Below are 13,167 nucleotides of genomic sequence, written 5' to 3' on the forward strand. Positions count from 1 at the left end.
CCTATATCCTATCATCATCAGGGGCTGTATAGACCATGATGTATAAAACAGGCACAATATATCACAGTCTGAGCATCATGCATAGTTTATGGGTAAATCAAAAGGCAATAGAATTACTGCACTCCTGTGAAATAACAGCTTTACTAGGAAACTAGATGGTGCAATCTGTCATCAGGCCTACTATTGTAACCACTACTCATGTTCAAATAGGTTATTTTTCAAAACAGTTTCATCCCCCGGTCATGTGTATACAGATCACGTGGTATCTAGTTGTTAAATGAATCAGAATTGTTATTATTACACGTTGCCTTTTACTACAGAGTTTTTAAATGCAAGTATCATGTCTTGATACTTTGTCAAAACCACTGGGGTTCTGGTCAAATCAAATTAATGGGAAACTGATATGAGTAACAGTTCAAAAACTGCTAAGCTTCCTTTATGCCTGACATACTTCAGCCACAAGATCCTCCACATCTAGTTTGTCAGTGAGCACGCACAGTAACTTCAAGCGACATGATAGGCTGGGAAAGACTACATGTGTTTGCATATGGTGCTCTGGTTGTGTCATTTATCAGACCTCAGAAAGAATTAACATCTTATCCACGCTGTGAACTGTGGCAGAGAGAGGAAAGGAATAAAGACCATCATATGGAGCATGAAATCTGTTAAACAGTTTCCCAGAAAAAGGGCTCTGTTTCAATTCGATGAAATACACTCTAAGTTGGTTACAGTAGGTAACCTGAATGTTTAGCTAAAGAGATTGAAATGTTTTAGGGGATACAAGAAAAAAAAATTAAAACCATATTTTTGCTTTGCCTCTGCTCCCAGTAAGTTCCACCAAGCAAAAGCCATCCATTTTCTAACCATTTCTTCTAATTCAGAGCTGCGGTGGAGCCTTTTGTACAACTTGGATGGGATGCCAGTCCATCACAGAGCAGACACAGACACCCACTCACACATAGAGTCAATTTTCCTAGAAGCCATTTAATCTAAGAGTATATTTTTGGACTGTGAGAGGAAACTGGAGCACCCAGGGGACACCCAGGTCAAGACAGGGAGAACAAACAAACTCCTTGCAGATAGCACTCTAGATCCAGAATTGAACCCAGGACCCCCACACTGTGAAACAGCCATGCTAACCATGGTGCCACAGTGCTATCCAAATAAACACTAATTCAAAAAAATTACAAAAGTGTAACTGTTAATGATTTTCATGGACTGTTGAAAAAGGAAAAATCAAACATTACACTTCATAAAATATTGGAACTTGGAGAATTCTAAACCCAAGGAAGGTTAGATTCAGTTCTCAGGATCCATTGTGGCCTGCTTGCAGAAGGGTACATTTATCACAGCTTGTTGTAACAACTTGATTTGATTCTTTCTTTAATATGAGGCATAGAACTTTTTAAACTGGCCTGCACGTCCTAGTTCTTTGTTGTTTGCTTGTAAAATGTTCACCATTTCCAAGGCCATTAATGTACTAATCCAGCTTTTGAAGTCATTTCTTAAACTTCCTATCAGGATGCAAATTAGTGTCATGCGGCCTTTTTGTAACTTGTTGGTAATGCATTGTAGCATAAAGCTTTCTTGGCTCCCCGAATTATTACAATGGACAAATCCTATATCCTGTGTACAGAGATCACCTGTGCTAGTGCTTAGGGTTACCTCTCCAGAATTTGCTTTGTTCTAACTTTTTTTAATGGCTTGTACTAGGAGTCTTAGTTTTTTGTTCCTTTTCTGTAATGTATGCCCCGACTTCAAATAGCAAATAATTTCTTTAAGACTGATTGTTCTTTGTCCTGTAATGTCCTCACTATCCCACTACTGTACATATCTGTTGCTCACTACTATGTTGTGTTGTCCCTTGATGCCCCAAAGGTATATCTTCGAGAATGGATATCACTACTCTCAGGGTGGTGAATGTTTTTAATAAGAGGTGAATTAATTAAGAAAGGCAATATACTGAAGTAGCAGGGCACAAAATCATAAGATAGGCAGGAAATGAATTCCTGACTTTGTGCCCACAGTAGATTTAAACATCTTTATTAAGTTTTTAGATACTATTCCCATTCTCAGAGGCAATTTTGTTGTATTGGCTTTAAGAAGGGGATGTTTTAGAATTGCATTTAAAAAGAACATTAAACACAGAATTAAAAAAAAAACTTATAAGAAGAAAGTCATTTGGCCTAATAGGATTATTTACGTCTTCATATCTCCATCTTTCAGGCCCTCCTTCAAGATTTCTGCTGTTGACTCTTTTAAACTAACACACAAACAAATTATGTGCTGATATTCTTCCTGCTTTTAACCTTGACCTTTGTTGTACTTAATTTCCCCTTATACCTAGCAGGTTTGTGTTCTCACTGGCTATAACCTTAGGCACTCTCAGTCAAGGTATTTAGTGGTGGGAAATGAGTGATTGGTTTTATGATCATGAATCTGCAATATAATAAACCTTGTGAAATACTTGCCGCGCCAGGTTGAAAATGTTGTTGCTAGTTGCAGAAGCCCACCACATTATTTGGTGGGGGTTCAGAATAAATTAGCCCGTGTATCATTTTGGAACTTTCCTTTGTGGAATTGTGATTTTACAGCATCCAGGAACCCATGGAAGAAGCACATTGTGGATGCTTTAAGGAAATCAGAGTGTTGGATATATATCTACTTGATAAGATTCAAGCTAATGTTTTCCCTTCTTTCGTTTTTTTTTTGTTATCCACCATAGTAAGAGTAAAAGCAGAATCTATCTGATTAAGTTATAAAAACTTCTCCTTAAAAATGGTAGGAGGATGATGGTGTCTGATTTATGAGCCTCTATATGGAAACATAGGCAGACTGAAAGCTCCCTGTAAATGAAACTCCCTGCATTATTACCTTGGGTGGAATGGCCTTGGAGCAACCCACTGTAATAAATATTTAGGTTTCCAATTTATTGAGTCCCTGAACTGTGCTACGAAATGCTCAAGCCGCAGAGTCCCTCGTTTCCCCAAAAATATAAATACTTATGATGTAACAAAAACAGAAACTAAATGGCCACAATCCATCATTTCTTTTCAGGTTTCATACACCACTGAGTCTAACCTGTGGACAGAATTATAAAAACCCCTCCTTATGTCATCTGTAAAGGACGTCAGTGTAATGATACAAGATCTGATTACTTTTCATGCTAATTTTCATGTGAAGTAATATATTTTAAGATCTATGACAGAAATATGATGAATTGAGAAATCAGCAAGTTTACAAAAAATAAAGCCTAGCCACTAAAAGTATTTATATTGGATGTGGAGTCCGGTCACATTTTAAGTTTGTGGTTCTTCTCTTGTAAGCTATGTATACACAATTTTAAAAGTGATGTAAGTTTGCCTGACTTCCTTGGTACTGAATTCTGTTGCTGAATTTCGATCCATTTTGTCACTTTTAATGGCTGGAGGCTGTTTGTAAATTAGCCACTTTTTCACAATTATAAGTTGTTTGTTATAGATTTATATTACTGTCAATCTTTTGAAAGCTTTATCTGTTTTTTTTTATTTTGATATGAAGTGTACAGTACTCTATACTGTTTTCAATTGTTCTATTTTTTTTACTGCCATTCACCTGATGACTTTTTGCTGTGAAAGTCTGTTAGCTGGTGATGGGCCATTTTTGCTTCACAAATGTCATTTTGTAAAGAATAATATACAATTATTTTAAAATGGCACTTCCACTGTGCTGGCTTTTACATCAGCTACTGAAGTGTCTTGAGCTATTCTTTTAATGGACAAGCCTTATAAATACAGCGTGATACAGCATGACAGTATGTCTTACCATAAGCTTCACTTACAAGGAAAGACAACTAGAAAATCAGTCTATGATTCGGTTATGGTAATGAAAACTACTTTGATTTGCTTTCCCCTGTAATCAAAACACACCATAGTATGTTAAAAATAAATGCCATTTTTTGTTTCAAAACATAAACTGTGGAATGAGTTGCCTTTTAATATAAATATGCAGTAGGTTGAATCTAGTATATATGCAAAAGATTCCATGGGGCTGAACACATCAAAGAATGATACATTGGCTCAGTAATACCTCCAAATGTTGCCATGATTACTTGCATGCATGGGAAGACTAGGATCACAGCTGCATGTAGCTGATAAGTGTCCACTGTCATTGTCCAAGGGAATTTTGTCCACATGGTCCGGTTTGTATGAGTACCAAATTTCGAATCAGTTAACCTTGATGACTATCTTTTCCTATTCAAAAACAAATGTTGTTGTTTTTTTATTGAATAACCTACACTGAAAGTGTGTTTTTTTTTTCTGGTCGTGTGAATATTTGGGGAATTTCCTTTTTTTTTCAGTAATGGGACTAGATGATGGCTTGAGTGTGGTACTAATGCTACCAAGTTCAAGCTTCAATCACCTTCCCATGCCCAGGACGAATGAGGAAATGGAAACCCCCAGCTAATCAGCTGTTAAGGATCAGAGCAGCTCCTCTACATCCATGCTTCTATCCTTGGCTAGTAATCCTTTTGAGACAGAACCTGAAATGCTTAGAGTTTTTGTCCAGAAAAAAAAAAAAGATAATATTTGATTTTGGTATCGTTTTTATTTAATGTCCAGTGAACTCAATTGAGAAGTTTGCTCCTACAAACCTTTCTCTGATCCTTTCCTTTCCTACACAGTATCTGGAGTGTGGAAATCTTAGTAGAGCATGACAAAGAAAGGGCTCAATCTATAGGCTGCGTTTTAGTGAGATAAAAATACTGCAATCGTGACGCTGTTAACAAAAAGTTCTACAAGTGTGACCTATATGGGTTGAGGATTCTGGGTGAGTTTTTATTTAATTTCCAGTGAATCTTTCTTCCCGTAAACTTCTCTGAGATGCTTTTTTGTAGAGACACACAGTATCTTGAGTGTGGAATTGTTAGCAGAACATGACAAAGACAAAACCCAATATATAGGCAATGTTTCAGTGAGACAAAAATAACTGTGACCCCATTAACAAAAAACTGTAAAATGTGACACATTTTCACACTCAAGCCTTTATAATATTATTTTATAGTATTATCATATAGAATATTTTACCTGCCTTCTACAGTCCTCCTTTCCTTTATAGAGCCACTCCCAATTGCCGCCAGCTTCACTGCTTATTCCATGATTTGTGTGATGGGAGGCATTTACTAGGTAATGAAAATATTTGTAATAAATCACTTAGATCATCCCCAGAGTACTTTCAAATAATAACACTGATGATATCGTTTTAAAGAATAACTGACTTTTATGCAGTGGGGAAATATACCGATTTGAGTTAGCCGGAAGCCATGTGTCAGTTTGCAGTAGGCAAATTACAAGCTGTGTAAGCTGTTTTCCAAATAGAGCTCCCCTGCTTCTGGAAGGAGCAATGTTTTAAAAAGTCTTTAGATCCAGAAAACCTTGCCATAGTTTTCAGTTCATAGTCTGAAGTCCTGGCACTCCTTTAAGTATTAGGCTTCAACAAAAGCCATGTCTACTTACTAACAGGAACAGAAGCTTATATTTTCTGCCTTTATTTTTTGGTGTTAAAGGCAATGATTCATTTGCTTTGTTACATTTCAATATTTCACTAAGTACATGCTCTCCTACATCCTGAAAAACGCATGTGCATATTAAGCAATAGCTCAAAACAGGCTTCAAAATCAAAAACATGATAGACTTTAGGTTCTTATGTATGTTTCATTCTCACTCCTCAGCTACTTTACTGAATGAATTAAGTGTAAGTAACTGAGTAATATTTAACGGTAAGAAATTTCCTAGATATTTCAGATTGTTTCAGCTTTACTCAGCATGTCATCATACCATCGCAAGCATAGCCATACATCAGAGTTCATCACTTACTGTGGCAATAATAATCAATTTATTTTCTAACCACTTCATCCAATACAGCGTCATGGGGTAGCCCAAGCCTATCCTGGCAAGCAACAGTCACAAGGCAGGGACACCCTAGACAGGACACAGAGTGCAGGGCACTCAGATACAAACACACTCTAGGACATACGAGATATGAATGGTTAATTAGAATTTTGTCTGTAGTTCATCATTTTATCAGAAATCAAGACAGTTTTTTTTTTAGAATAAGAGTGATGCACTTTTTAAAGCAGTAGGGACCATACCTATGGATAGGGAACTGCTGATGATGTTGACAATTACTGGGCAGATGTCTGGCAGACAAACTTGCAGTAAAGAGGTAGGGGTGGGATTTAGGCAACAATAAGTTGTTCTGCAGCTGTTAATAATTTTTGTAAATTGATCTGAATTAACTCTCGTTAATCATTGAAACATCTTGTACGGGGGAATGTCAATGGAAAAGTGACGGCTCAAATGGTTGTCTGAATCAAGTACAAGACTAAGGCTTGATTCAGATACTGTTATTCACAGCAATTCTACTTGATTGCATAGAAAACTATTGAGGGATCATCGGGGGCTCTTTTTGGGGTACCAGGAGCCAACTAATGCAGTACATCTTAGCTTTGTTGAATCTCATGTTTGTCCTTCTTACTCTGGGTGATGACCACTTAGATGTGTTTGCAGACCAAATCGCTGCAGTTTGTGCTGTTTGCAGGTGTCAGTCTGACATTCATATATGGAAGCACTCTTGGATTCTTAAGCAATTATGATAGGACTGAGGTTACTTGCATACCTTCCTAACACCAGCTTTGCAAAGTTGATAATATCAGTGTTGTTGATGACGGTACTGAATTCAAGCTTTTCATGGAAGTTAGAGAGATCTTATTCCATTTGATCCTGTTCATTTAAAGCTCATGTTAGGAATGTCATAAGGGTATCTTTCTTCCACCTGCACAAAATTTCTTGGCTAAGACTTGCTCTGCCTATCTGATGCTGAAATCAAGCTTTAGCAAGTCCAGAATTTTACAGCTTGTGTGCTATCTAAAGTTTCTAAAGTTCTCTCTGTCAGCAGTTAATTCCCATCCTCTGTAAATTGCATTGTCTTCCAATGAAATTTAGAGGAGACTTTTAAGGTTTTCTTACTCACGTAGAAGGCTCTGAATGGCGTAACTAAAAATTACCTTATGGATTTATTGTAAGAGTATAGTCTAGCACTTAATCGAAGATCTGCTGGTTCAGGCCTTCTTTTTCTGCTGAAGACCAGAAACCACACAGTAGGAGATAAAGTCCTTTCCTATGTAGCACTGCAACTTGGAAGTCACTGCCAGAATCCATTAGAGACTCTGTGACTGTTGACCCTTTCAAAACTTTGCTTATAGACCAACCTTTTCACTAAAACTCCTAATGCACAATTTACTTTTAGGTTTGGCTTCATTTTGCTATGTATTTTTCACTTTCCTTTTGCTTCTGTTTTATATTTTAAGCACTATTGTTTTCTCTTTTTCTTTGTGTGAGCTCTATGTGTTTCTTGAACAGGACTCACGAGTAAAAATTGGATTATTATTCCTCATCCGAAGTAAAACAGCTTAAAGTGTGCAGCAAAAGGCTTCTCTATACTAGGGAAAAAAAATCATCTAAAATAGATCAACATCACTACAGTACGTCACAGCTTTCTGTTCCCAGATCTCAGAAGTGTTTTAGATTAAATATTTGATTGAGGGACAATTATTGCAAAATTCTTTTGTAGGTATTGTACTGTACGTCATGTGAGTCTTTTTAGATTATAATTTTACAGTTCAACATTTAGATCAATTAAATAAGTAGTACTTATACTGTAAACAGGCGCCGTCCTTCGGATGAGACGTAAAACCGAGATCCTGACTCTCTGTGGTCATTAAAAATCCCAGGGTGTTTCTCGAAAAGAGTAGGGTGTAACCCCGGCATCCTGGCCAAATTTCCCATTGGCCCTTACCAATCATGGCCTCCTATTAATCCCCATCTTTGGATTGGCTTCATTACTCTGCTCTCCTCCCCACTGATAGCTGATGTGTGGTGAGCGTTCTGGTGCACTATGGGTGCCGTCGCATCATCCAGGTGGAGGGGAGTCCCCATTACCTGTAAAGCACTTTGAGTGTAGTGTCCAGAAAGCGCTATATAAGTGTAAGCATTATTATTATTATTATTATTATTATTATTATTATTATTATTATTATTATTATTATTACTTAAGATGTCATGAAAACCACAAAACTCTTTCATCCTTGAATTCTGGAGCTTTGACTCTTGACACCACTGAGCTTAGTCCTTCACTATGTCTTTAATAAAACTGCCCATTTTGCATTCTTCTTCTGTTTTACAGGTTACAGATGGGGGCACCATCAAACAGAAGATCTTCACTTATGATGCCATGTTCAATACCAATTACTCTCACATGGAGGACTACCGCCGACGTGAAGACCTTGTGTACCAATCAACAGTCCGGTAAGCTTTGCTAGGCCCACCCTCTAAGCGCTTCCAGCCAATTCCGAAATCCTGACAGCTTGCTTCAGTGTTGCTAAAGTGTCACTGTTTAACCTGGGCTGCTTGCCAGCTCAATGGCACTCCATAAAAATTGCTTAGGGCATACCGGAGGTGAGCAGACCTCCTCAGTTCTTCGTCCTGCACAGGCGGGAAATGCGCAACTGTTTTGTGTACACATGGCAGTTGGTTAATTGAGAAAGGATGTCATCTGTTCCAGGGAGAATTGATTGCAAGCCACGGGGGAGGGGGTATGGAATTAGCTCTCATCACAACAGCTTCTGCACTAGAAGGCTCTTGCCACATGTTCCTCTTCTACATCTCCATCTTTTCCCCGTGCATTTTAGCTTGTTTGAGTGAGTCTGATCCATTTAGACAAATCGACACTCGCTTAAAGGTAAGTAACCTTCATTGAAAAAGATTGCTTCACAGCCCCCGCGGTTCTGACAGTAAGAAGAGCTGGAAGAGCTGGAAGGCGCACAGGCAGCCAGGGAGCAGTAAGAAGAAACAATAAAAAGAGCAAGCAGGCGTGCCTGTTTGTCTTCCACGCTTCCCCCCAGCTTGAACCCCGGTCACGGGGTGATGCCTCAGCGCTACCCTCCTGAACCCTGATCAAGAGAACTCTGGTGTCTGACGTTCCATCTCGCTATGTGAGAGGTAGCTAAGGGAAAGTGTTTGAAAAATTAATTTTATCAGTTTAAATTTTTAATACCGGCCAGGTTGTTATGAATACAAACCTTTTGTATCCAAAGGCAAAGCTGTCTCCAGCGGTGGAGTTCTGCTCCATCTGTGTGCTTGTAATAATGCTCAATGAGGATCTGCAGCACTCCCCTGTCACCTGGGAAAAGCTTCTCTCTTCAGATTCCCTCCTTTCTAATTTCTCTCTTTACTTATACAGGTCTCTCTGCTTTCTACTCTTCTGTGTTCTCTGTCTCGGCTTGGATTTTTTTTTTTACACAGAGCGTGTCATCTGCCACCGTGCATACGTGCTGAAGAATTTAAATTTCCGTTTAGGTATCGTGTTTTAGTTAACTCCGGGGAAAAAACACATAGTGATTGATGTTCAAACTTTAAAGGGAAAAAAAAACATCTGTAATTTCAAAGTGTTCCAAGGTGACCTTCTAAAGTTTGCAGTCCTATCTGATGCTCTTATTTGCCTTCTTTGTCTCATAAGCATGAATGGCTATATGAAGCCTTAACATTGCTTTTGATCAAATCCATTCCTCTTATAGTAATGGCTATGAGATAGGCTTTTTGGACATGCATCAGATTCCTTGGGGTTCATTAGGTTCTAAAATGTAAGCTGTATTTATTATTTTTATTATGTAGAAATGTAGAAGAGGGACACTTCATTTTGACACAAATTATCTGGCACTCAGGACCTAGTGTACTAATGACATACTGTAATAATAAGAAGGTAAATCAGGGAATATACAGAAAAACACAATACACAGGGTGTAACATATACAAGGGTGAAAAGTTTTTAGTTTTATAGGAGCAAACAATGTCAAACACCTCTTTTTTGTCTTTTAAAAGATAGAGAGCATTGTTTAAAAAACAAAGATTGCATGGTGGTGTGTATGATAACAGAAAGTCAATAATAAATTTAGACCTGAGCCACTCTGAGCTTTAAGAGTCAGAAGTAGACTTGGAATTTGACTTTGAAAGCCAATGGAATGTAATGGAAACTAATACAGAGGTACTAGGCCTGGAGTGATGTGTTTATAGGATTTACTTTTAAGGTATAAATTGTGCCACAGAATTCTCTTATTATAACATTAACATACACACATGAACACATTTAAAAAATATCTGCAAGAAAAGCATTGCAGTTGTCTATTTGTGGGAATATAAAAACATGTAATTTCTGCATTTGTGTGGAAAAAAGGTATACAGTACAGGTAACTGGATACAGTATGAGCAATGTTACACAGGTGACAAAAAGACAATTTTTTATTTTAAAATAGCACAACGATTGTTTTGTATCTGAGCAGGCTGGATCCTATTTACATCAATGGATAACATAAGTTTTTATGTATTATCAAAATGATATAAAGAACTAATCAGCGTTACTTCAGTCTTATCGGGATTGAGGTATGGAAAACTCTTGTGCCTCCAATTCTTATCACCAGCCAGAGTGATAAAGAAGGTATTGTCTGGTGGTGTGCACAGATAAATGTATCGTGTAATCGTGTATCATCCCCATAACAATGAAAGCTACCTGCTAAACTGAGCTATTGATAACATATTAAACAAAATCAGCCACAATACCAAACCCTGAGGAACACCAGATAAAAGTATTTTTTTAAGATTGCTAGATTCATCATAATTAGTATTAATTACTCTCAAAACACACATTCATATTAAATATTTCATTTTTAACCTTTTTTAACATTAAACGATTTACTTTTGTTTTTAAACTTGTCCACATTTGCCTAGGAAAAAATTTCAGTTATGAATCATCAACAGGTAAAAAAAAAACTAAGAACAAATTAACAGTTATAAATCCTCCAAGGGGAAACAAAGAATTAATTCTGCTTCCCCTGAGAATGTGCTGCCAATCAATTGTACAAAGAACATGCTGTATATCTACAAAATGGAAAAACAAGTATATGTTTTGATTTAGAAAACACAAACATAAAAATTAATTCTATAAGAAGATTAAACACAGAACAAATGTGTTAAATTGGTTTCTATAAATTGGTTTCATTACTCTGCTCTCCTCCCCACTGAGAGCTGGTGTGTGGTGAGTGCTCTGGCGCACTATGGCTGCCGTCACATCATCCAGGTGGGGCTGCACATTGGTGGTGGTGGAAGGGAGTCCCCATTACCTGTAAAGCGCTTTGAGTGGAGTGTCCAGAAAAGCGCTATATAAGTGTAAGCAATTATTATTATTATTATTATTATTATTATTATTATTATTATTAAAATGTAAAATGTTAGCAATTCATGAAAAATTGAGCCATTAATAGTAATAAATTATATAAATCTTCCATTGCAAAAAACCTAACGCATACAAATATTTTAATATATTTAGCATTTACTTTTATAGTCCAAAACAACACAATGTTTGTTGAAATGTCACATTAAGATTTTATTTCCTGTACAGAAGATTATTCCCTTTCCATAGATTTTTTTCCCAAAAAATGTGTAATGCACATAGTGACTGAAACACTTTGTTAGTCTGGCCCTAAATATATTATATGCATTCTGAAGTACCCAAAAATGCCCCTGTTGGCTCAGAAGAATGAGGAGTTGGAATTGACTTTTAAGTGGTATTTGTGTTTTTATTAGAATGACCAAACATTAGCTTTTATAGTAAAATGAAAGAAGAAGAATAAGTGAGCATGATAATGGAACACTTAATGCAATGTGCTGAAGGCTTTGGCTTCCGTCATGCCCACTAGGTAACTAAAGTCCACTGGGGCCCAGGCTGGTGTCCTGTGTCATGCCTTCAGAGACCTATTAGTATTAAGGCATTCTACAAATGTCTGCACAAGTTCAACCACGAGCACGAGTTTTGCAAAGGATCTACCAGTATCCAAAGAACACATCCTTCTTATTTAGCTCCTTGCAGTGCTCTGCAAATATCACAATAATATGAGCACTCAGGTTCATTGTGCCAAGATAAATAGTGCGATTGTCTAGTACCTACTGCAGAGCCACATTCCAGAAATACTGTATTTTATCTTATTTGGATGCAGATGTTGTCTGACTGAGCTAATAGAGCTTGCTCTCTGCACTAAACTGTCAGGGGTGTGTGTATTCCACATGCATCACAACAGCTAGGCCAGGCAATGCTTGAAGACGCAAGCAATGTGTTTCCTAGATCCACAGATGCTGGGAAAAGCAGGAGTTAAACTCTTGAAGGGAGGTGTAAATGGTTTATTGATTGCTGGCTGCTATTGCCTGTTTTGAGCTCCTCCAGAGCTAAGCAAATCGATCTTGCCAGATCTATGTAGACAGGAGGAAGAATGGCTTGGATGGACCTGTCCAGACTTTTCTAGTTCTGAAGACCAGAAATTGTAGCCTGTACATCTTTGTAACTAACTAGTAAGGGCCAGGTCGGACCAATCTGTTTCAAGTCCTATCCATATTTTTTTTTTACTTTATGGTCATATGAGTCAGGTCACTTTTTAAGAGGAAGTGGTAGACATTTCAGTCCTTTGGGACACAGTGAATAACAGGACACTTTGTTCCCTACAGGTCAACTATCAGCTTTCATCTGTATGATTTATTGCTAGTCTTATTTTTTTATCGTGTATTATTTTATGTATTGATGAATGGGCATTTGAAATCTATTGTTGTATAGGTATGAGGCAAAGGGAAGGAGAGCTATATTCACCAAGAAAATGACTCTGATCTTCACTTACTTTCAAAGTTCTCAGAGGACTTACGAAGTGTTACGAAGCGTCTTCCAGGGCCCTATGCAGACAGCACAATCCCGAAGGGAGTGAACAGACATGGGGAGGAGACGAGGAACTGGGCTGGTAGACGAACAGGGGGGCGTGACAAAGGTGCTCGGGGGGCGTGGTCCAGGCAAACAGTCTAAAGGGAATCCGAAGGGAAATCCAGTACAGGCAAAAGTCCAGAGCCGGGTGATCAATCCAAGATGAACAAGACAAAGTTAAAAGCAGGAGTGGGATCCGGCGAAGGGTCGGGGAGAAAAAGGGGGAACGGGACCAGGCGCTCCAAGTCCCAGACTCGGCTGGTTCTGGACGCCGATAGGAGGCCAATGCCCTCGAGCCACGGACGTAGGGCAACAAGGTGGTAGGCGGGCCTCCAG

The 13,167-nt window shown here is 38.0% G+C and overlaps 1 protein-coding gene across 1 annotated transcript in view; it reads left to right on the plus strand.

Annotated features, from left to right (window-relative positions):
• The window catches only part of LOC148642011 (immunoglobulin superfamily member 21-like), a 219,674-nt gene that overhangs the window by 139,267 nt on the left and 67,240 nt on the right, over positions 1-13,167 (plus strand). Inside the window, exon 3 of the mRNA XM_088616875.1 lies at positions 8,224-8,345. Coding sequence (XP_088473001.1) covers positions 8,224-8,345 — 122 coding nt within the window. The remainder of the gene's footprint in view (positions 1-8,223; positions 8,346-13,167) is intronic.

This window comes from Lepisosteus platostomus, chromosome 23 (genome assembly GCF_059453375.1).
Source record: "Lepisosteus platostomus isolate fLepPlt1 chromosome 23, fLepPlt1.hap1, whole genome shotgun sequence".
In the NCBI taxonomy this organism is placed as follows: domain Eukaryota; kingdom Metazoa; phylum Chordata; class Actinopteri; order Semionotiformes; family Lepisosteidae; genus Lepisosteus; species Lepisosteus platostomus.